The 23,353-nt window shown below is 46.4% G+C and overlaps 1 protein-coding gene across 1 annotated transcript in view; it reads left to right on the top strand.

Moving 5' to 3' along the window:
* The window catches only part of SPG7 (SPG7 matrix AAA peptidase subunit, paraplegin), a 33,310-nt gene extending 10,970 nt beyond the window's left edge, over nt 1-22,340 (top strand). The window contains exons 5-17 of the mRNA XM_083751227.1: nt 1,793-1,932; nt 4,509-4,611; nt 6,000-6,125; nt 6,691-6,853; nt 8,119-8,292; nt 11,749-11,873; nt 14,321-14,423; nt 16,689-16,799; nt 17,542-17,657; nt 17,799-17,955; nt 18,174-18,337; nt 19,161-19,238; nt 20,265-22,340. Coding sequence (XP_083607353.1) covers nt 1,793-1,932; nt 4,509-4,611; nt 6,000-6,125; nt 6,691-6,853; nt 8,119-8,292; nt 11,749-11,873; nt 14,321-14,423; nt 16,689-16,799; nt 17,542-17,657; nt 17,799-17,955; nt 18,174-18,337; nt 19,161-19,238; nt 20,265-20,474 — 1,770 coding nt within the window. The 3' untranslated portion in view covers nt 20,475-22,340. The remainder of the gene's footprint in view (nt 1-1,792; nt 1,933-4,508; nt 4,612-5,999; nt 6,126-6,690; nt 6,854-8,118; nt 8,293-11,748; nt 11,874-14,320; nt 14,424-16,688; nt 16,800-17,541; nt 17,658-17,798; nt 17,956-18,173; nt 18,338-19,160; nt 19,239-20,264) is intronic.
* The last annotated feature ends 1,013 nt before the right edge of the window (nt 22,341-23,353 follow it).

Here is a 23,353-nt window from a genome sequence, read left to right as displayed (position 1 = left end):
AAACTTCTGTGAAGTTTTCCTATATGGATATCAACATTAAGAATGCTTTTCTGATTGTTTTCATTTATCTGTTCTTCTCCTTGTTCAGACAAGGAAGATAACATAATATCTATGCTGAATTTTTAGGTAATTCAAGTTAAGGGTGGGAAGACTTCAGACTTGCAGGATCTACTCTTGTTTTGTTACTAGAACCTTGAGGTCCCCCAAATGAGCTTTGGGTGGAAGGATGATGCAAATTTAGAATTCAGACCATGGTACCTCTGAGCGTTTGCCTAGCCCCAGAACTTGTTATTTGTACTAGAATTGAACTTGCAGGAGTTTCACACACAAATCAAATTATGGTTTTCCAATATGTGCTTTGTTTCAGCAGCTTCATGTTAGTTGAGAGTTAGGCTTTTTGGCTTTGCTATTTTTTATTTTTTATTTTTAAAAATGGAATAAGAAATCTTTGCTGATCAGCTTAAGGTCACCCAGAGTTCACCCAGTAGATCCTGAAACACCTTCTGCCCATCCCTGCATTAAATGATCTGAGGAGCAGAGAGATCTCTCACTGACCTTAGTGGAGACCTTTAAGGGAAAGCAGCTGAAGTTGCCTATGTAGAATCTAAATGAAACTATCACAGTGAATTTCATTGTCTTGGTTTTAAATGCAGAGTTTAAGCATAAGTCATCCTGATGACTTTCATAAACTGTTTCTTGGAAAAATCCACATATTTATAATACAGTATTAGAATTTTTGAGCAGTTTTTTGCTTTTTCTGGAACAATTTGCATACTATCCTGAACATGCTTGATCTTGGCTGATCCCAGAAGCTAAGCAGGGTCAGGCCTGGTTAGTACTTGGATGGGACACTGCCTGGGAATACTGGGTTTTGATTCCTGCACTGAAGGGGGTTGGACTAGATGGCCCTCGGGGTCCCTTCCAGCTCTACGATTCTATGATTTCTTCTGACCAGAGTACTCTCAAAGTGGATAACAATAAAGAAATATCCAATAATAAATGCAATTCAAAACCAAAAGACACAAATAGCATAACAGATAATGAAAATATCCAACTTTAATATGCAGCCCTGCTTAGGGAAGTTTTTAATGACTGATGTTTTAATGTATTTTTAATCTTTTGTTGGAAGCTGCCCAGCCAGATAGGTGGGGTATCATCTTCATCTTCATCATCATCATCATCATCATCATTATTAATAGGCTTGCACGAGAAAAACTGCCTTCTCCTGATGGAGGAGGGTTAAAAGAGAGCATTCCAAACCTTCCTCCAGAATGTGGGTACAGCTACAGGAAAAATCCTCTTGTGAGTCCTGACTAACTTAGCACCTGCCCCATGTGAGCCTGCAGTGGGTGGCCCTTCCATTAGATCTAAAATAACTTATTATAATACAATAAAATAATTCTGTACTGATTACTGGTACCCATAACAATAGCAGTTGCCACAAACAGTGAAACTTGCATGGCCTTGTGAGTTTTCCAGGTTGAGAGAGAAGGCAGCTAATATTGCTAAGAATGGGTTGCCTGTTGATTACTTAAGCCTCTCCTCTGACTCGTAGCAAAGTGCACCTTTGTCTGTGCTTAAGCCAACCTGAGATTTTGGCAAGCTTAAGAGGTCACATAGCTTTTAATTCCTTGCCCAGCAGCCACTTTTCATCCCCCTTGGAATTCCCCCACCTACTCACACATGACAGGTTGTGGCCCTGAGCAGTTTTTTTCCACCTGTGCAATTCCCAGTTGATCAATGTCCTGAATCTGTCCTCGGCGTTGCTAACGTTGCTTTTGTGTGTCTCCAGAGGCTTGCCCTGATGTACAGAATGCAGGTAGCAAACATTGACAAGTTTGAGGAGAAGCTGCGGGCAGCTGAGGAAGAGCTGAGCATTGACCTGAAGGACAGGATCCCCGTTTCCTACAAGCGCACTGGCTTCTTTGGAAAGTATGACATATTTAGAAGAAAGCTCCTCCACCATTGCACGGCACTGTCTGCCCCACCCTCCATTTCTTGCCTTCCTCTCTCCACCCCACCATGCCCTCTGTGCTTCTTCCTCTTGCTTGCCATGGCTGTGTGTACAGTGTCTCCAAGCAGCCTTCCCTGACCTGACACTTTTCAGATGCTTTGGACTACAACTGCCATTAGGCTCAGCTAACAGAACTGTGCTGGCTTGGGCTGGCAGGAGTTGTAGTCCAAACTATCAGGAGGGTGCCAGCTTGGCAAAGCATGTCCTAAAAAGACTTGGTGGCCTAGATTGGGACACCAGCAGCCACCACAAATGTGTGAAATGCATGACACACACCACTTCCTGCAACTAGCCAGCTAGGAGGTGGTTTTGCCTGCTTCAGAACTTAATTGTATGACTTAGCTCTGTGAGATTTTCCACGGGAATAGCAAGGGAAGGGGCTGTTGATTGGGGCAACCAGAACCCAGCCTAAGCACCATAGACTTACAAAAATATTTTCTTGTGAAAAGTGTGCCAATCTATTTTCCCAGTGAATACTGCAGGGTGGCTTGGCGAACATGGCAATGATCATAGTGTGGGGGATCCAATGGAGATAATGCCTTAACAGCCTGAGTGAGCCTCCCACATGGTATTATCTTTGGCTTATAAAAATAAACTCCCGAGCGTTTGCCCATTAAGACAACAGCCGACTGTACCTTTGGCGGACACTGACTCATAGGCCCCATGCTGAGCAGAAATGTTTTGCTAATCAAACCCCAAATGTCAATGTGAAGCAAGTGCTCCCATTAAACGTATGGACTTTGTTATGCAGAACCCCACATCCTTTGTCACAAGGATTTTGCAAAGGCTAAAGCTGTTAATACTGATGTAAAGTCAGAATGGGAATTGATGCTGAGAACAGGAGGAGGGCAGAAGCTTCTAAAGATGCAGGAATGCTGGCTTGGAACGTTTGTTTCTCCTTAATGATGGCAAGAGCCAGCTCTTCTTGTGGTCTTCTTTCTGCTGCTGCAGCAGCTTTTATCCACACAAAAAACGATTTATGGAATCTTGTCATCTCTGGCTGACGAGATTCTCTTGTAATAAGAATGGAAGGAGGCCTATAAACCATTCTGTTCCAGGGCCAGGCTTGGCTTTCTGAGGAGACTATGAAAAGAGTTTCATGGGCAAAACATTTCTGGGTTTGTGGGGAGGGAGGAAGGTTTTTTATTCACTCTCCCCATTGTGCTTTACTTTCAGAGCTGACAGGCAAACTAAATTATTGACTGACTTACATAGGAAGCTGCCTTAAACTGAGTCACACCATCGGTCTGACTGGCAGCGTCTCTCCAGGGTTTTAGGCAGGGGTCTTTCCCAGTCCTACCTATAGTTGTCAGGAATTGAAACCTGAGACCTTCTGCATACAAAACAGATGCTCAGCCACTGAACCATGACACTTCCAGGAGCCAGGATGAAGAACGTCCAAAGTCCTCTCCATGGATCCCTTCAACATGAGCTACTGGCTACAGATCAATTGATGCTTTCTTCCGCCATTACCTTATTTTCCATTTGGAATGTAAACTTTGTAGAAGCTACCCTTGTGCTGCTTTCACTGTTGAATCTGTGCCTTAACCACCATATGTAATTATTTTTGGTGGGTATTTTAAAAAAAAAAAACTTTTGCTTTTATCACTTGGCAATCTTGCATTGTGAAAGGTTGGTTATTTACCTGAAAGTTGCAGTCATTGAGAGTTGTGACTTGAATGAGGATGGTATTAAATCCTTTGGCCACCTCTAGCATTCCCAGCAGCCCACCACTTTTCCCACCTATGCCCACTGAATCTCAGACACCTGAGGACATTGCCCCACATGCTGGATGAGGCCCGCTTTCCACGACAGTCGCTCAGAGGAGCTGGTCTGAATTACTTCACTGACTTGGGGAAGGGCCTTAGCTCATTGGTAGAGCAACTGCTTTGCATATGGAAAATTGTAGGTTCAGTCCCCACTGGTGTTTCCAGGTAGGGCTGGAAATGACCCTGCCTGAAATGCTGGAGAGATGTTCCCAGTCAGTGGAGACAATTGAGCTAGATGGGCCAGTGGACTCTGAGTAAGGCAGCTTCCTAGGTTTCCCTATGTTTCAATGGAGCAATCTGCCCAGAGTCAGAGACAACACACATTCTCTGTTAGCGACATTTGTTTGGAACTTCCCCCAAAGCTTTATTGGAATTAATGCCAGCTGCACATTAACGCTTGAGAGTGAGAGCACAGAAGATGCCCCTTTACACTGCCTCCAAAGCTCATTGGGCTCTTAACCTGTTCTTTGATTTAGACAGGCTCCTTCCCCCCCCCAAAAAAAGCTGTACTCCAGATGTTGCAAGACTCCAGCTCCCATCATCCCTAACCTTTGGTCATGCTGGCTGATGGGAATTGCAGCTGAAGTGCCACAGGTTTCCTGTCCCTGCATCTTGAAATGTTGCCATAGCTGTCCCACAAATACAGTACTGGCTATGTTTTTGTCCGTTCATAACTGATACAGCAGTTGCTTAGGTCTGACCCTGGTTTGCTGTTGTCTTTGCAGCGTCCTCTATGCCCTGGGGATGGCTGCTGTGGGTGTTGGCATCCTGTGGTACATCTTTCGCCTGGCCGGGATGGCAGGAAGGGAAGGAGGCTTCAGTGCCTTTGTAAGTAGTTCTCCCTCCTGCTTTGTTTTGGGTGGGCCTGGCTTCTTCTTCCCTCCCCCAGCAAAGTCAACAGCGGATGAGAATTAAGCTGTGCCAAAGGCTGGGCGGCCCTGTGCTATGTCTTGCTGCTTTTCCTATCAGCTGACGGAACTTTACAGTATTTGGCCTCATGGGTGGGGTGGTGGAGGGGGGGCGTCCTCTGTCCCTCTAGGCTGGGAAGGCTGAGCTCAGGGAATCTGCAGGGCAGTTCTCTGCTGTTTTCAGGCCTCACTAATGACTTGCAGCTGGGAATGGCATTTCTTTTGCTTTTGTCTTGCCAGCAAATCTCGCATGCAGCAGCGAACACAAATCCCTTGCTTTTAGCAAAATAACTTTTTTCAGTCTTTAAAGCTGCCTAAGCTTTTTGGACTGTGCTGTGAGCTGGCCTTCATACCTCCTGTCACATGCCTCCCTCCCAGCATCAGCCAAACCCCTGCCGCTCGGTCAGCTGAGGGGAAGGATGGTGATTTCTGTCTGTCTGCCTGCCTGCCTGCTTGGGAGGGGCTGGGGGAGGTGGAAATGGGCTGGAAAAAATGTTCTGCAGTTCAGTAGCCCAGTCAGCTCTGCTCTACTCCCTTTACTTCATAGCTGTGGAAGTTCCCAAGGCTCCCTCTTTACTTCCTTTAGGTGGGTGACACCCCTGGCACTTTTATTGATGCACTTCCAAGCTTGTGGCCTGCTGTAAGCTTAGTTGAAAAGCCAACATTAGTAGCTGTTTTCAGCAGAGGATAATGAGCAGTTATGCAGAGGCTGTTTAGCTAAATTGTTGTTTTGTCTGTCGCTGCGGTTTAATGGAGGCTAGAATGCAGTTGCCTGTTGCTTTTGAGGTCCCTGTTGTTCTGTTCGCCTTCTCCCCCTGCCACCATAAAAAAGTGCCCCACCACCAAATCTCTTGCATAAGTAGCATTCTGAAAGCCAGGGAATTGAGTGGATCATGCTGCCATTTTGGTGGAGTGGTTGCCAGCCCGGCTAGCAAAACTAAAATTACAAGAGAGGAGTTCTAGAGAGCTCCTTCCATCTGATTTCTCTGTCTGTAGATTCTTGGCTGGAGGGTGGCAGCAGCAATTGTTTGAGGCATCCCTCCAGCTTGCTACGAACATTAAAACCTAGATCAAGAACCACAGCCCTACTTACCTAAAGCAGAAAATAGAACAGAAAGGCAAATAAATGGTCTGCCCTGTGGAGGATGGCACATGAGCCCTGCCAAATGCAGCGTGAGCACTTCATTGCTCAGTGAACTGCTCTTCCTCCAAGCTCATAAGAATCAGGGCTTTGTATAACCCCTGCTTTTCTTTATTCGGCCATATCTTTCTCTCTCTCTCCCCTCCACCCTGCCCACTCCTCAACAGAGTCAGCTGAAGATGGCCCGCTTCACTATTGTGCATGGGAAATCTGGGAAAGGGATCAGCTTCAAGGATGTAGCAGGAATGCATGAGGCCAAAATGGAGGTCAAGGAATTTGTGGATTATCTGAAGGTAAGACAAGTGCTGGCAAGTGCAGCTGGGAAGTTGGGAATGGGAGGGATTGAGTGGGCAATGCTGTGAATCCAGTAATGCAAGTGTGGGGAACCTTTGGCCCTCCAGGTGTTGCGGCACTACAACTCCCATCATCTCTTGGCTATGCTTGCTTGATTTACCCTGTGCAGGAATGTTGTGGGACCTTTTATTTGTAGTGTATTTGTTTTTTGGGTGACACTTGCCCCAGGATTCTTGGGTATAGGGGTATCCTTTTTCAAATAGCACTCTTTTCATTATGCCTTTTCCATCACACTATTAGCTATAGGCCTCATGAGTAGTAGTGGGCCTGATTCTTTGTGGTGTAGGGGCAGAGGGCCTGTCTCTGAGCAAGGGGTGTGGTGTGGCTGAATGGGCGACCATCTTGTCTGCCCAGCCACAAAGGGACATGAGGGGGTGTTTCTTTTTGCATGCTGTCATACATGTGGGAAAGAACATCAGTGGAAGTTTGTGATTTGCTTCCTCCAGGAGAAGATGCAGAATGAGTATGCAGCTTAAAAAAAGTTTTTTCTCCTCTCACTCCTAGAGCCCAGATCGTTACCTACAGCTTGGTGCTAAAGTTCCCAAAGGTGCCCTGTTGCTTGGACCACCAGGCTGTGGCAAGACCTTGTTGGCAAAAGCTGTTGCTACTGAGGCCCAGGTGCCATTCCTGGCGATAGCTGGCTCTGAGTTTGTGGAGGTGATAGGAGGTAAGTCCTGGGGCGGGGAGGCTGGATTCACTTAGAGGTGGTGTGTGTATTTTAATTTTTTTAAATCTTTGCTTCTTCAGCAGTCAGCTTTGATTTATTTAACAGAGCCAGCTAGGTGTGAGGCATCGTACAGAAGGAATGTGGTCCTTGCAATCTGTTTCTGTGGAGCAGAACTTGACTCGGGGCTCTCAACCCCCAGGAAGGCGGCCTGAGCAAGATTCCAGGCATCCACTCAAGGGGAAACGCAGTAGCTGAATAGGGATGGTGTATATCTGGGTAGATGTAAACACCTTCCCTCCCTAGCCCACTACAGTTTCCTTTCCACAGTTGATCAAAAGGCAGAGGGGTCTCTCTCCTTGGTGAGAGCTGGAAGGAGGACTCTGTGGGAGTCTGCTCAGCTTTCCCCTGAAACAAGCAAACAAACAAAAAGTGTGTTCCTGTGGGCTTAATGAAAATGTGGCTTACCAGGAAGAAAGCTTTGTTCTCAGTTAGTTTATTTGTAGGAAACTTTGAAGCCCTCTCACAGAGACTGCTGCTTGTGTCCTGGGGCAGTACGGCATTTTCACTGACTGATCTCATACACACACACACACACACACACACACACAGAGAGAGAGAGAGAGAGAGAGAGAGAGAGAGAGAGTGTTCCCCTCTTGACCCCAGTTCTGCTGCTCTTCATTTCTTCCACTCTGCTCAACTTCTGACCCTGGAACTTTCTAACTGAGACACCCAGTTCTGAATGGAGAGCAGCAGAAAATCCTTTTGGAGGAGCCAACCTAGTTCAGTCAAAGGCACCCTGCAAAAAAAAGTTGGGGGCTTCTTGTTTCGTGGTCTGCTGTTAGGCAGCAAATATCCTCCTAGTTCAATTTGGTTTCTTGTTGCTGCTGCCATCTCTGCTGGCACCTGAAACCAGGCAGCCCTTTGATAACCTACAACATAATAGCATATTTGAGCCCTGCTGGATCAGGTCAGTGGCTCATCTAGTTCAGTATCCTGTTCTCACAGTGACCAACTAAATGCTTATAGGAAGCCTGCAAGTGGGATTCAAGCACCAGAGCACCTATGATTTCCAGCTACTTTTATTAGCAACAAGGGCACTGTAGGCCTGTTGGACAAAGCACAACCAGCAGCCTTGGGACACATTTAAGATTCACCCTGGCGGAAGCTTGCTAAGGCCCAGATTCAGGAAGCAGAGCATGAGGCTATTTATTAGAATGGATTTGTTCTCTCTTCTCCTTCCCCCCTCCCCCTACTCCCTTATGTAGGACTTGGGGCTGCTCGCGTGCGGAGCCTCTTCAAAGAAGCCCGAGCCCGTGCACCCTGCATTGTCTACATTGATGAAATTGATGCTGTGGGGAAGAAACGCTCCACAAACATGTCTGGCTTCTCCAACACAGAGGAAGAGCAAACCTTAAACCAGCTGCTAGTAGAAATGGATGGTCAGTAGCTCAGGCCCATTCTCCAGTCTTGCTTTTTTCCTTGGCTTGTGGTCAGAAATATTTCCCCTTTCTCCACTCCAGGAGGAAAACTCTCCTCCTACTGTTGCCATGGTATTACTCACAGAAGATGGCAGCTCAAGCATGCCCCCACCCACTCCCTGCCTTTCTCCCCCTTTTTTCCTTCATTGCTAAGCTTCTCTCTGTTGCCCAAGTACTCCCAGATTCTCCAAAGAGTTCCAAAGTCTCCTTATCACACTTGATGTTGCCACCTACCCTCACTCTCCAGTTTGACTTCGACCTGCATCCAGAAAGGGAGGTTCACAGTTGTAGGTTACAGGCAGGCCACTCCAATTAAGATTAGTTAGATGTGGTAACCAATGATATAACTCTAATAAATGCATAAACATTTTCCCAAGATGGGTAAGTTTAAAGCCTGTTTACTTGGAAAAGAAAGATTGGATGCAGAGGGGCAGAAGCAGATACAGTTAGTTCCTTCTGCTCTTGTCTAACTTTCTGCCTTCAGTCCTTCAGCCAGTGCAATCCCACCCCCCCAGTAAGGAAGAGCAAAACTTTGGCCACTCCCACTGCTCTCCTCTCCCAGCTCTGCCTACTGTCTTTCGGACCTGGCAGCAAGAAGCAAGAGAGATTCTCGTTTGGTTGCTAGGTTTATTTTGGTTGCTTATTGCATGCCTTGTGTGTTACTGCTATCACTGGGTCTCTTGGTAGTGACTCAAGGTATTGAGACTGGACCCATTGGTGGGTTCTTAAAACTCTCTGAAATGTACCACCTGGCTGGTTTTCCACTTGTGTGCACAAGTGTGTGCACGTATGTGTCTGTAGCTCTAGAATTTCCTGTTCCCTAGCTCTCTTGGGAAAAAAATATTCAGGTACTCCCTAGGGCAGGGATAGGGAACCTGTGGCCCTCCAGATCATGTTGGACACTAACTGCCATCAGTCCTAGCCAGCAATGGACAGACATGATATCCAGCAACACCTGGAGCTCCACAGGATCCCCAACCCTGCCTGAAATAAGTACAACATTTAGGGGGAGGCCGATGCTAAGAAGCACCAAGTGGTTCTGGAAAGGTGGCCCAAGACTTCAAGCCTTAGCTAGCCTTTTGCTTCAGCTGGTGTCTGTCTGGGAGAAGGGTTCTTCAGAAGTGCCTTGGCTGGGAGCCAGCCGAAGCTTCATCTGGCCCGAGCATAGCAGTCTGCGGTGTGCTTGACAGACCCAGCCAGCATCTTGCTTTGCCTCTAATATTGATGCAGCCACTCTGTACTGCTAGTGTAGCTGAAACTAGATGAGTGAGGTTGAAACGATGTGCTTTTAAAAGAGTCTCTGCTAAAGCACGAAAGCACCCTCTTTTGCTTCATGCTGGCTGATCAGAATGAACCGAGCTGAACTAAGGAACATGAGGAAAGCAGCTCCTGTGAGGAACAGTTGAAAGAGCCAAGTATGTTCAGCTTGGGGAAGGGAAGGTTGGGGGAAGACATGATCGCAGTCTTAAAATATAGGAAGGGCTGTCATTCAGGAGAGCATGGAGCAGACTTGCTCTCTTTTCCTCCAAAGGTGAGGAGGTCAAAAAGTACAGAGATGCAGTTTTTAGCTGAACTTTAGGAGAAAGTTCTGAATGGCAAGAGCTGTTTGACAACAGAACAGACTCTGCCTTGGGAGGTGGCAGACTGTCCCTTCTCTGGGCATATTGAATTACAGCCTGGGTGGTCACCTGCCAGGGATGTTGTGCTTGCATTCTGCATTGCAGGTCCTGGATTGAGCCAGAGGGGGACTAGTTGACCTCTAAGGTCCCTTCCATCACAAAGATTATATGAAGGGTGTGTGTATGTGCGCACATTGCTCCCATGCAATGTTAACTCTGCCATACAGCTTTGAGCATGATTGGTCCATTCTCCATGCACATACTGATCTTGGGCTCTACTAAAACTTGGATTTGAGCCTTGCTTTTTCCAAAAATTGAATAATCTTCCACCAGATTGTCAGAAGCCTCCCTGCTCTCAGCTAAAGTGTGCAAGCAGTTGACCACTCTTCATCCCTGAATAGAAGGTTGCTTGCTTTGTTAAATTTGCCATACTTTGGGTGGAAACAGAAGTGTATGCATATCCCAGTAGGTTGAGAGAGCCTGGGTAGTTGTGTAACAGGGAGAGCACCTGTTAGATCCAGAATTGCTTCCTTTCATTCTGCCCTTTGTGCCCTGGGAGTGGGGGAGGCAGCTCCTCTCCAGGAGTCTTGTTGCCTTAATCACACTCCGTTGCCAGTTCAGTCATGTTGAAGCTAGGGGTGTTGATTTGGGGGAGGGCGGAAAATAGATTGACAAGGGGTCACAGGATTATAAAAGGCTCAGTCTGGAGCCTTGCACTCCCAGGCCTTGTTCTGATGGTGTCTTTGGCGAGCACTGGAAAGCTTGTTGTGTTTGGTGATGGATCTGCTGGTTGTCTGATCTATTTTGGGAGCACTTCTTCCCAGGAGCAAAGCAGCTAATGTTCTGCTTGCACTAATCTTGCCATAGGAATGAAGCTGCTTAGCCCACGTGACTGACTTCCAGCTCCTCTATTTCCTTCCTTCTTGCCTTGCAAAATACCCTGACAGACTGATGCACAGTTGTGCTTTGTTGTCTTCTGGAATTTGCCTCCACAGCATCCCGCAAGGAGGCAGAAGTGAGGCTCATTAGGTAGCAGCATGCAGTAGGAGAGTGGACCTCTGGGTTATCTGGAGGATAAATCCCTTGGGTGAGCTATTGTGCTCATCTCTTGGGCAGCGTGGGGAGAATATGCCCAAGCTGCCCCCACTCTAAAGCAGCAGTGTGTGCTTCTGCAGTTCAAGCAAGGAAGAAGCCTAGCTATATCTGCCTCATGCCAAGAGCTTCCTGTGTAGCTTTGTATTTGGCTGGCTGCATTGCCCCACAGCTGTGGTCATGCCATTTAAAGATGGCAGTTCTGCCAAATGCACGCTGCCACTAAAATGTTATCTTCAGTATACTGACAACTGCTAGAATGCAAACTGTTAACATAATTGTGAGAGAAGTTGCATCAATGGATTAACAAATAAGTTGTATGAATGCTGGCCACATTTGGGTCTAGCGGGCTTCAGTGTCTTCTGCAATTCAGGGATTGGAATTGTAAGGACAGGACAATTAAAAATATATATTTCTGTGTGTTCTTAGTTGTATAAAATGTGCAATAAACCATTTAAAGGAGGAAATTGTGTCCAGATCTCTAGCGTTCTGGCATTTATATAATCCACATGAGTCAATTTTCGCTAGATAGGTCCACGAGCATCTGCTTGATTGCAGCCTCTTCTTTCCCCGCCCATGACCTTGCATATTAAAGCATGTTTGTGTACATTTGACCTCTCATGCAGGGAAATATCTCTCTCTGGAGCTTCTTGCACAGGTGGCACATTCCATTCACTTCTGCTCTTCACATTTTTCTCTGTTGCAGGCATGGGGACCACCGATCATGTCATAGTGCTAGCATCCACCAACCGGGCAGATATCTTGGACAATGCTCTCATGAGACCTGGGAGGCTTGACCGCCACATTTTTATTGATCTGCCTACTCTGCAGGTATTATTGGGACCCACCTCTGCTGTGACTCTTGGATTCTGTGGTTAAGGTATTGGGCAGTGGCAGAAACTAGGCAGTGGATTGTGGACACTTGTCTTCTTTAGTATTTGACTCACAATTGGTGCACTCAATCCCAGGAACTGGATTCACTCCAGTGTTGGTTTTCTGCTAAAGGGTGTTTCTGTCGCTTCCTGTTGGAGCTCCAGCAGAATCTCGGCTTTGTGAATGGTGCGTTCAAATTGCAGGCCTACATGAGCTCAGTAAACCTATAAAACCAGGTCTGCTGGGTTTATGTTGACCCACAATTGGAAGAGCACGAACCATAAAGTTCAGTAGTCAGTGTCAATCGGACAGTCAGGAACTATGAGGATTTCCACACAAATTTACTTAAAACAACAACAACAACCTTTGTGCTAAGAAAAGGAACTGGTTATGCGAGAGGCACCTTTTGGGAGTACTCCAGTAATAGTTCTCAGAACATGACCCTTGTGCCTTTGCTGTGGTGCTTTTAAGCTAAGGACTAAATGCTTTCAATCAGATTTGTGTGTGTAGATGGATGCAGAATCACACAGTATGAATTTGTGCATTTAGAACTCTTAAGGCAGGCTTGGCCTGACTTCAGTCTTGCGTGGTCTGCTTTTTAAAAACACACACACAACTGAAATCTCTGTGGTTCAAGCATGTCTTTTTTTTTTTAAAAAAAAAAAAACCCCACAGAGCTTAAAATAGCTCCCTGCTTGCATCCCTAGGTATTTGACTGCTAGCCAGGTAGAAAAGAGTCTTGCGTGTTTCCAGAAGACATTTGGGGCTTCTTGTGATCTCAGTAGGCAGAGTTAAGTGCACTCAGTGGGAAGCATAGAAAACGGCCCAAAGAAAAGGAACCTCCTTGTCCTCCTCCTCCTCCATTAATCCTATGTAAGGTTTCCTTTTCTCCCCACTGCCCTCCCCGAACAGCTCATAAATGGCTGCATCCGCTTGGGCGGTAAGCAGGACCTGAATTGAGATGAGGGTTTTCCTTTTTAAACAGCACCAGCATCCCCTCCTCCCATCTGGGGCTTCGCTATCCTCCTGCTCCTCCAGGTTTTCGCTTAAAATACCTCAAATGCCTGATACGATCTGGCACCGGAAAAGTGAGCTGTGCAGCTGCCTTGAAGGAGGAAGGAGAAGGAAATCCTGGCAGCTGAGCCCACTGCTTTAATCAGGACCGCCTGGACCAGCTGAATGAGTCACTTGCTGGCCTGTAGCCAGCTAGATCTGGCCCCCCTCACCCCAATTGCAAATTGCCTCTCTTCATTCAAGGAGAGGGGAGCATCTGCAAAGCCCCAATTCTCTCTCCCTCTCCCTCTGTCTGTCTCCCCCCACCCCCGCCCGCCCAGCCATGCAAGTGCTATGATGATAGAAACATTAAGGAATAAATCAAAATTAATAGGAGGGGGGTATAGCGAGAGGAATGACCTTTGGAGGGAAGAGCCAATGACTTCTTGCAATGACTTCTTTACATCTGTCCTGCATTTGAAAGAAGCCCTGGAAATATCCAGAGCCTGGAAAGATAGGCAAGCAAGAGAGACTCTGCCCCCTGGTGGTTTTGCCTTGTAATAATCATGGCTTTGCCAAGCCTGGCATCTTCCGTTGAGTAGAGATTCCTTCTTTCAGAAATCCTGCTTCTGAAGCAGCAGCAACCCCAAATGCATGGTGAGCCTTGTTGGGGTGGCAATCTACTCCAGCTCCTCTTCAGGCCTCTCCCAAAAGGCATCTTGATTTGGGCCTACAACAGGGGTAGCAGCCCTGCCTCATATTGCTGGTCTGCAACTTGCATCATGACCATTGGCTGTGCTGGCTGAGGCTGACAGGAACATCTGGAGGGCACTCTGTTCACTATCACTTGCCTACAGTGTGTATTTTCAATAGAAACTACTCAGATTCTGTGGGGCAGTGTGCATTTTTCTACACACACGGGCACACAGGCTTTTAAAAATGCTTTTAAAAAATCTAATATTTTTAGACTATGTTGTGGACTCCTGTCCTTTTGCCTTGCCACTTCTCTCTCATTTCAGTTGCTTTATCCCAAGCTAAGGAAGGATGCACAGTGTTCTCAAGCCAAAGCCCACGTCCTAGTGAGACTACCCACTACACCACACTGGCTCCAATAGTTTTTGGATGGTTTATGCATGTTTTGACATAGGGATGCTAGCAATCTTCTGTAAAGTCTAGAGAGGCAGTTGCAGGGGTGGATGAAGGTCTGCCTGGTCCATGATTCTTTGCAAGAATAAGTAATAAATAAATAAGAATAAGTAAGTAGGAAGGCTGTGAACCTGGGACTCCCTTCTACCCAACCTTCTGCTTTTAGAGGACAAGGTGATGTCAGCACCTTCCTTTCTTCTGATGCCCATTTGTGCCCTTCAGTATCAGCTGCGCCATGCAAAACTGCTCTGTCTTGTTCCTTGCAGGAGAGGCGGGAGATCTTTGAGCAGCACCTGAAGGGCCTGAAGCTGTCTCAGGCTGGCACTTTTTATTCCCAGCGCTTGGCTGAGCTCACTCCGGGGTTCAGTGGTATGTAAGAGCAGCTGTTTGTCTGGTTTCCTTTGTTTTGTTGTTGTTGCTGTTTGCATCCAGCCACATGTTAGCAATCTCTGTAGCGCACTTTAGTCATGTATGGCTTGGCTACCTTCCACCCGGCTGCTTCCTTCCAATGCTGCTGCGTGTGATGTGAAAGAAAAGAGGGCCAAAGCGCCCCCCCCCCAGTGCTGTAGTTATGCTGGATGGAAATTGACACACAGACTAGTACCTAGACTGGTTGTGCTAAATCCATGAATCGGCCAGTTTTCCAGCATTTATGTTAGTTTTTCTTCCAATAGAGGTAGTAAAAAACAATTCGTGCTTGGCGTGTGTGACCCAGATTTTTGTGGGGTTGGAGCTGCTGCTTCTGGTTGTGCCTGCTGGAAACTTAGTAGCTGGAAAATCAGTGCAATTATCTGGGGAAATGTTTCTGCAGTCTAAAATATTTTAACTGAGCAGTTCAGCATTGGATTAGCTTGAGAGAAATGGGTAGGACATTCCTGCTTTCCTGAGCCTCTAGTCCATCTCCGAGCTCAGAACAAAGCTGGGAATTTCCTGTTTGTGGAGTATCCTCTGTAAGTTCCCCGCTGGTGGCCCCCGCTCTGCCTCTTCCGTGATTCCTTTGAGCAGCCCCCACACCACCCACATGCTCAAAACTCAGAACAGATGTGCCTTCTCCTCCCTGGAGAAACTTGTGTGATTGTGGTCAGAAGAGCCCCAGCGGGCAATGCCAAGCCCAGGCCACCCTCTCCTAAGCCCAGCTTGAGACGGCGCTTGATTAACTCATTGCTGTCCACCATGAAGCCTCTCCTTGAGGGTCACCTTGTGGTTTTGAATCTAGCATACAGAGCACAAGAGCGAGAGGCTTGCAAGATCCTGCTTCTTTCTGCTTTGCATAACAGCCCCTTCACCCCCTCACTTCCTGATTCTCCCTCCTTTGTACTCTGCTTTTTAAAAACTCTTATTTGCAGAACAACTTTTTTTATCACAATAAAATGTGACAAATGGAAGCTGATTGAAAAGAAATTCATAGAAAGCACTAATGGTTGCCAGTAGTACCCCTAAAAAGATGTGGCAGCATTCTTGGCAACAGGAAGTCCAGTACAGGGTAAATAACAAATCAGAGTTAGAGATCAAGCATGTTACATAGCCAGAGTGATAAAAACGGGATATATTTTGCCAACAACTACATAATAAATATACCGTTAAACCTTTCAAGCCTGGAATGTCGGCTCTGCCTCTCATTACCTTGACTAAAACAAAACAATCTCGTTTTTTAAAATATGTCATAGAAGCAGCTTAAAGAAGCAGCTCTGTCAGATTCTAGAAATGCCCACACTTAAGCAATGCTACTGAGGTTTGATACTGTTCTGTGATTTAGTGGGGGAAAGTTGCCACTGTAAACAGGTGGGCTACAAGAGTTGAAGCAGGTACACATTGCTTCTTTACATAACCTAACAATGCCACAGGGATGTAATGTGGGGGCATTGCATGTAATGGATTTGAAAAGTTGCAGAATCTTAACCCCAAATGAGCAACATTTTAGGGCATCACATTCAGGTATTGAAGAGGAATCTCTTGATGCAAGTGGAGAGCAGTTAACATTCAGGTGGCATCGGACATCAGGCAAGGTGGTGCCAGCACCTCAAAGGCTGCACTGCTTCATCTTCCTTTCTTGCAACCTAAGAAAAACTGGTGACTAAAGACAGGAGGACGTTGTTGTTGCTATTATTATTGTTATTAAAATTGTATACCAGCCTCCCTAAGGAGCCTAGGTTGGTAGACACACAAACAAAGCATTAAAAAAATGCTCCAGTATAGACACAGACAGGGAAAAGCCTCCACTTAAAAGGCTTGTTGGAAGAGGAAGGTCTTCAATTGAGTATAACTGGTCCCAACCTGGGGTTTGGGAGGATGGTACATCATTCTCAGGGTCCAACTGGTCATATTTTGAGGTGTTGGGAAGGAAATTTCATCCCTTCCTCATAATGGCAAGTGGTGACTTGGGCAATTTCTTCCCCTACTCCTTCTGTGTTGGTGTTACAGGTTTGCTTGTTTGCTTGATTCCCCTGGAGTCAACACCTACCCTTCAGGTGCATCCTTGGGTGCAGCGTACTGTACCATTTTTATACACCCTCTTTGAGTTTTTCCATGGAGGATCATTGCTTTGGAGAGCATGTTGGGCTTGATAGTTACCTGCTCTGTTCCCGCTCTCTGATCCCAAGAAAACCCAATGAGTGTGTGTTGCTCTATCTACAGGAGCGGACATAGCCAACATCTGTAATGAGGCCGCTCTCCATGCAGCAAGGGAGGGGCATAAGTCCATCGACACATTCAATTTTGAGTACGCCGTGGAGAGAGTCATTGCAGGTAAGGTTTCTTTTTGGGTGACATGTTGGTCAGTTTTCTTCAGTCTATGGTAAAGTGTCACATGATAAAGGGTTTTGCCATCATCGCCAGTTTAACACAGCCAAGCTGCCAGTTGACAGCTGCAGGGTGGAGGAGCATAAATGGAGTGGTGTGAATCAGGTCTGCTTAATTACAGACCATAAAGAAGCCTCTCTGTTTGGGTGTATATGTTTTACAATACCTCGGCTTTGCTGGCCTTAATGGGGGCTTTCCATGTATTCTTAGGGTCTTGCTTTGTGCATAGCCACAATCTCTGAAGACTGCCTGGTGAGTGGCAGGAGATTTTTTTGTGTTGATTTTTATCAATGGATGCATTGCTGGAATCCAACCTTTGCATATATATTTCAACAATTACCTTCTCCAGGGAGAAATCTTAAGGGCTTGTCCTATCCTACATGGACCATTTATTTGGATACACTCCTGTAGGGCCAGAGTTTAATAGACTGTTTAAAAGTGGTATCAGGGTCTGAAGGGTGAATTGACAGACCTGTGTTATTGCAACTATCAATGCAATAAAGGATTGTTGCTGGCTCTCTTAGGCCTTGGGTCATGACTGCGGAGAGTTCTCCGACTTACAGCTGAGTGATAGTGCATAAGGGGTAGAGAAAGCCTTTTCCCTTCTCAGCCTTGCAGATTAAAATAGTGGTGCACCTTAGTAGCATATCCTGGGAAATGGAATTTATGTCCTCCATCTGCCCCACAGGGACCGCTAAAAAGAGCAAAATCCTGTCGCCGGAGGAGCGGAGAGTTGTGGCATTTCACGAGTCAGGTCACACACTTGTAGGCTGGCTGTTGGAGCACACAGAGGCAGCGATGAAGGTAGGTTTGCTCTCTGCCCTGAGCTTGGGACACGGGACATGGTAATCAAGAGCAGCTGATGCCTCTTGAACTCATTCCCTGCAAGACAAGTTGGACCTCTCCTTTTTTCTTTTCTTTTCTTCCCTTCCCACTATCTCACAGGTTTCCATTGCTCCTCGCACCAATGCTGCCTTGGGCTTCACCCAGATCCTGCCAAAGGACCAATACCTCCTTACCAAGGACCAGCTCTTTGAGCGGATGTGCATGGCCCTGGGAGGGAGAGTTTCAGAAGCCATCACCTTTAATAAAGTCACTACAGGTGAGGAAGCCAAATATGTGCTTCATCTTGTTGACCTCCTGTCTTTCAGTGGTGCTGCAGGCTTCTCTTTGTTAAATGTCCTTCCACTGTGCTTGAGCAATGAAGCCAATGAGCTTGCATAGACATTCTCCCCCCCAGAATAGGAGGGGGGTATCTTGACACTTCTGATGCATGTAGCACCACCCCTTAAGTTCTTTTTTATCCATTGCTTACTCCAGGAGCACAAGATGACCTGAGGAAGGTCACCAAGATAGCATATTCAATGGTGAAGCAATATGGGATGGTGCCCAATGTTGGATACTTGTCCTTCCCAGAAAAGGAAAGTACCCCAGGGATAGGACGTCGTCCCTTCAGCCACGGACTCCAGCAAATTATGGACCATGTAAGTTCTCTTTATGGATATAAAGCTCCAACAAAAATGCTTGCCTGCTCACAGGTTTTAAAGGGCCCTGAAGCAGAGCCATTTTGTTATGTTGCAGTTTCCCAGGGAGAATAAGGCTAATCATCCGAGACTGTAACCACTAGCCCAGAGGAATTCGCAGTGTGAATGCCACTTTTCGAAGGAGAGGGCTTTGTTGCCCAAGTTGGCTTGCCTTGACCCTTGTAAACAGGATGCAAACAAGATTAGCTTGGCACTGCAAAGTGTGTGTGGTTATGAAGTAGGAAGGAGGCAAACCGCCAATCCTGAAGTCTAGCTGAACACCATCCCATGTCTTCCCATACATTTTTGTTGCTGCTAGCAGCATCTTTGCAGTGCTTTTCAGTTGCTTCAAGGGTTCTAGTCTTGGATAGGTCCCAGTCCTAAGGGGATGATGCTAGTAGAATTCTAAACCAATAATGACCCACAACTTATTAAGTCACTGCCTTCCTTCCCCAAAGTGGTCCCACACAATAAAAGCTTCTCATTGAATTGTCCTAGGGCAAGTGCTAGAAAAAGGTTAGGACTAATCACTTGAAGGAAGCATATAAACAGAACTGGAGAGGAGTAGTTAGGCTGAACATTGCCTAGTCCTACTTTAAATGTGAGGTGTGCCATCACACTCTGCACCCAACCAAGCTGTTCTTTACCTATGAGCTGTTCTTCATTAGGATCTCTGGGGCTCTGTGTCTTTGCTGAAGGGGTATGAACTGCAGCTCAGAATCTTCATCTCTCTTGGCTCAGCCTTGTTGCTATAACTCCTCCTCTGGTTTTGTTTCCCTTCTAGGAAGCAAAGATGCTGGTGGCCCAAGCCTACAGGCGCACAGAGAAACTGCTGTTAGAGAATCGGGACAAACTGAAAGCAGTAAGGCTTGCAGAACACCAGAGGGATTCAGATTGAATTGGGGGTGGGGGTGACTGGGAAGCGGGGGTGATCCAGACTCAGAACCCTGCTCTGCTGTTGAAAGTTCAGTGGCTGGCCATGGGCAAGTTGCTTCTCTTTAGCCTAGCTACAGGGTAGCTTGTGAGGCTTCAAAAAGTGCTTTGAGCAACTTGGCAGGGGAGGACTGGTTTTTTTAAAAACAAGGTAGCAGCTACTCTGCTGAGAGCCAACTAAGAGAACAAAATGGACCATGGCTAAGATGATTCCTCTGCAGAGTCTTAGATACTGTTTTACTTGCCACTTGCATTGGGAAGCACGGCATCCCTTTTCCTTGGCTGATAGTGGCAAGAAGCAGTGGGTTGTGGCGCATTTCAGCTCCTTGTGATGCCTGGAATGTGAAGGGAGAAACTCCTAGAGCTGCAGGGTTGGAGGCCTGATTTAATATTCCTCATATGGCCCCACATGTGCACCTTTGTCCCTTTCTTTGTACATTCACACCATTGCCATACTCTTTTCTTTCCTAGCTACATACACAATACTTCTCTTAATAGTTATCTTTGCTCTATGCAATGGCACCTGGCATGGGAGAAGAGAGGTGTATGTAGAATGCAAGTTCTTTCCTGCATGTGATAAACTCCTCAAACTGTTGCTTCCTTTTAAGATCAAGGGGGGAGGGGGAGGAAAAAAAGAATCCTTTGAAAGGAATGTGGTGTCCTAAAGCAGGTGCAGGAAACCTGTGGCGCTCCAAATGTTGTTGGATTACAACACCCACCATCCCTGACCTTTGGCCATGCTGGCTTCAGGGACTGATGGGAGTTGGAGTCCAGCAACGTCTGAAAGGTCTTAGGTTTCCATCCCTGTCCTTGAGAGTGCTTTCCTTGAGGTGAGTTGGTCCTTGCTTCAGCCAGTGGATGGCTGAGCCCCAGTGTATCCTATTTACATGTTTAGGTTTCTCTGGCCTGTGTGTGCATGCAAATGCTTACCATCTGTCACCTTTTCTGTGTCTAGCTGGCTGATGCCCTGCTGGAGAAAGAAGTCATCAACTACGACGACATAGAAGCCTTGATTGGGCCTCCTCCACATGGGCCCAAGAAAATGATTAGCCCTCAGAGCTGGATTGAGGCTGAGAGGGACAAACAAGATATGGGAGATGAAGAGGCACCTCAGTCACCCCAGAGCCGAGAGGAGGAGGAAGAGTTTGACCAGAGACCAGTTTGACAATGGCCAAGTGAGAGAAGGGACTGAGCAGCTTCCTTTCTGAACTAGAGGCGCAAAGAGAGTTATTTCATGCCTGTGTGTAGGCTGCTCTGCTCATATTTTGTGATGGGCTGCGAGCAGGGTCCAGCTTCCCCTGCTCTAAAAATGATCAAGCTGTTGTTGATGTATGTTCATGGGCTCATCAAGGCTCATTGGGAAGGGTCCCAGTGCCTCTGGGTCACCAGGTTACAGTTATGGGAATGTGTGTGGTCAGTCTGGGCAGAACCAGCCATTGTGTCACAGTCCTCCCACAAAAGCAGCTGCTGTGCTCTGCTTCATCTTCTTTTTTCTGGTGCGACACACTGCAACCTTCCTTTGACATGACAGCAGTAGCTGTATCACTAGCATCCGGAGTTTAATGCTTCTCCCTAGAACCAACACAAATATTTCCCTGATTTTTACGCATGTCTCTTGAGGTGTAGAAAGTCTGATATGGACAATGGAGATGTAGATTTCCTTTGACCTATGTCACCATGCCACAAAGATATAGGTCCTTTGACCTATGTAACTCTGGCCACAAAGATAGGGGCAGGCACAACCTCTGAATGCTGGTGGGGCTCCCTGGAGTGACTTGGAAGGGAGAGAGAATTCTCAAGCCTTTCGGAGAGTACTCTGGCTGGCTGGTAGCTTCTGGTTCTTACACACAGGCCTTTAGACTGAATGTGTCTCTAAAGCAGCTTGTAACAGGAGTTGGGTGGGGGGAGGGATAGACAGTTTCCTGCTGTACAATAACAGCTGAAGGGAGGTGGAGTGGAGAGAGAAAAGGGCTAGCTGCATTTTCAAACACACTCCATAGATTATTTCCATGAGGACTATTGTCTGTATCCTTATCCAACCCTTGTCCAGATTTTCCTCCACTCCTGCCAATATTTAATTGGCAGTTCTCAATGCCTCTTTTCTGAGACTACCCTCATGCATAGATGGGATGAGCGTGCACACATTTGCACTCTGAATTGCCTCAACGTGAAGGGAGTTTGCTCTTTAGAACTGCGGCTATCAAAATCCCTGGAGATATGATCCTCCTGAATATGTATTTCAACATGTGATATTGCACTACGACATAAAAGAAAACCAAGCATTTCAGCACTGGTCTGTAAGCAGTCCCTTTCTCCATCTCCCCCCGTGGGCCTTGAAAGAAAAGTCATTGGTGATCTGTGTGTACCACCTAGTGGTCTATTGACAAATTTGTACCAAATTGCTGTATATCTGTGACAATATCTGTGGGGCAATATGCCAAGTTTCTGAATCACAGTGGCAGTAATTTAGCCCATTTCCCTCCAAGAGGGAGCCAGACTCGCCAGACTCACTGGCAGTAGCTAAGCTTTAGCACAAGGGTGGTTAACGCTTTGGCTCATGGAATTGCAGAGATGAAAGGGATCCCCAGGGCCATCTAGTCCAGCCCCATGCAATGCAGGAATGTTAGCTAAATCATACATGACAGATGGCCATCTCGCATCTGCTTAAAAACCTCCATCTATAGTGGCATCATATTGCAAAAAATTCTGGAGCAAGAAAGTCATGTTAAATTTAATTGTGCTGGGTCTTGGCATCTGAAGTGGTTGGTATGTTTTTCCAGTTGGGTATTTCTCAAGAAAATGAAATTTGAAAATTGTTCAATTGAAGAAGCTGTCACTGGGGGAGGGATGGTGAGAGAGCCACAAGTGTTCCCCACCTTGATTTTTCCACTTTTCTTATCTTTCCAAGAGTTCCTGCTCAATGTATTTATAAACCATGACCTAGCACAAACTGCAATAAATCTCTATCATCTCAGCTGCTTGTACCTTTGCCATCTATTAAAAAATGAAATAAACTTTTACAGAACTCAAATACCACTCACTAGTCATTTATCGTCATTCTCAATGGCCATGAGTCATCATTTAAACTGTTCTATTACTGCAAATACAATCTATGACATTAATATGTGCCATTTTCAGTATATGCAACTCACTGTAGTCTGTTCAATGAAGTGCAGTGTGTTCCCTTGCTTAAAATGCCGCTAGTGGGGAGTCTCCTTTACCTGGTGCGATAAAAAATTCTCATTGGCCAAGCTATGCCAGTGCTCAATAGTGCCTGGCTGTTGGGGAGCAGAATGCTGAACTATCTTTATCAGATCCTACAGAGCTTTTCTTAAGTGTGTCACAGTGTTATTTGGGCTACAATGTTAGGGTTATGCATGCACTATTGCTTGTAAGCTCTTTTAAGCTCAGTAAGACTTTGAATATCCGTGCATCAGTTCAGGCTACTGTAGGCTCAGGTTACTGCAGATGCTATCCGTGACATTAATATGTGCCATTCTCAACATGTACAATTCACTGCAGTCTGTTCCTTTTAGTGGCAATGGGGGAGAATCTCCTAGATTTGGCTCAACAGAGAATCTTATTGGCCACAGTTAAGGCAGTGCTCATAGTGCCTGGCCACTGGGGAGCAAGGTATTGAACTCTGATTTATCAGATCCTCCAGAACTTTTATTAAGTTTGTCACAATGGAATTGGGGTTACAATTCTAAGGACATTAGAACAGCATGCTGGATTTTGTCCAGAATTCTGTATTCTGAGTGGCTAACCAGATGCCAATGGGACACCAGTAAGCAGGACTTGCGCACTATAAAAGTGGAATGTTGGGTTTCCTGTGTAACAAGCACATTTATTCAGAAATGGGACTTGCAAAGCCTGCAGTTCTCTTCATTACTTTCATGGCTGGTCTCAGAAAAAACCTTGCCAGTTTCAGACAACCCTGAAAGGCAAACGGGCATACCGAGGGGGATGGCAGCCATCTGACAGCATTATCCAGCCACCTTCTGCTTGGCAACTTCGTCCCTCACTTCAGCCTGCCAACTTCCA

Source organism: Podarcis gaigeae (assembly GCF_964106915.1).
Source record: "Podarcis gaigeae genome assembly, chromosome: 8".
Classification (NCBI taxonomy): Eukaryota; Metazoa; Chordata; class Lepidosauria; order Squamata; family Lacertidae; genus Podarcis; species Podarcis gaigeae.
Note: the sequence above shows the minus strand (reverse complement) of the source record. Positions and strands in the feature narration are given on the sequence as shown.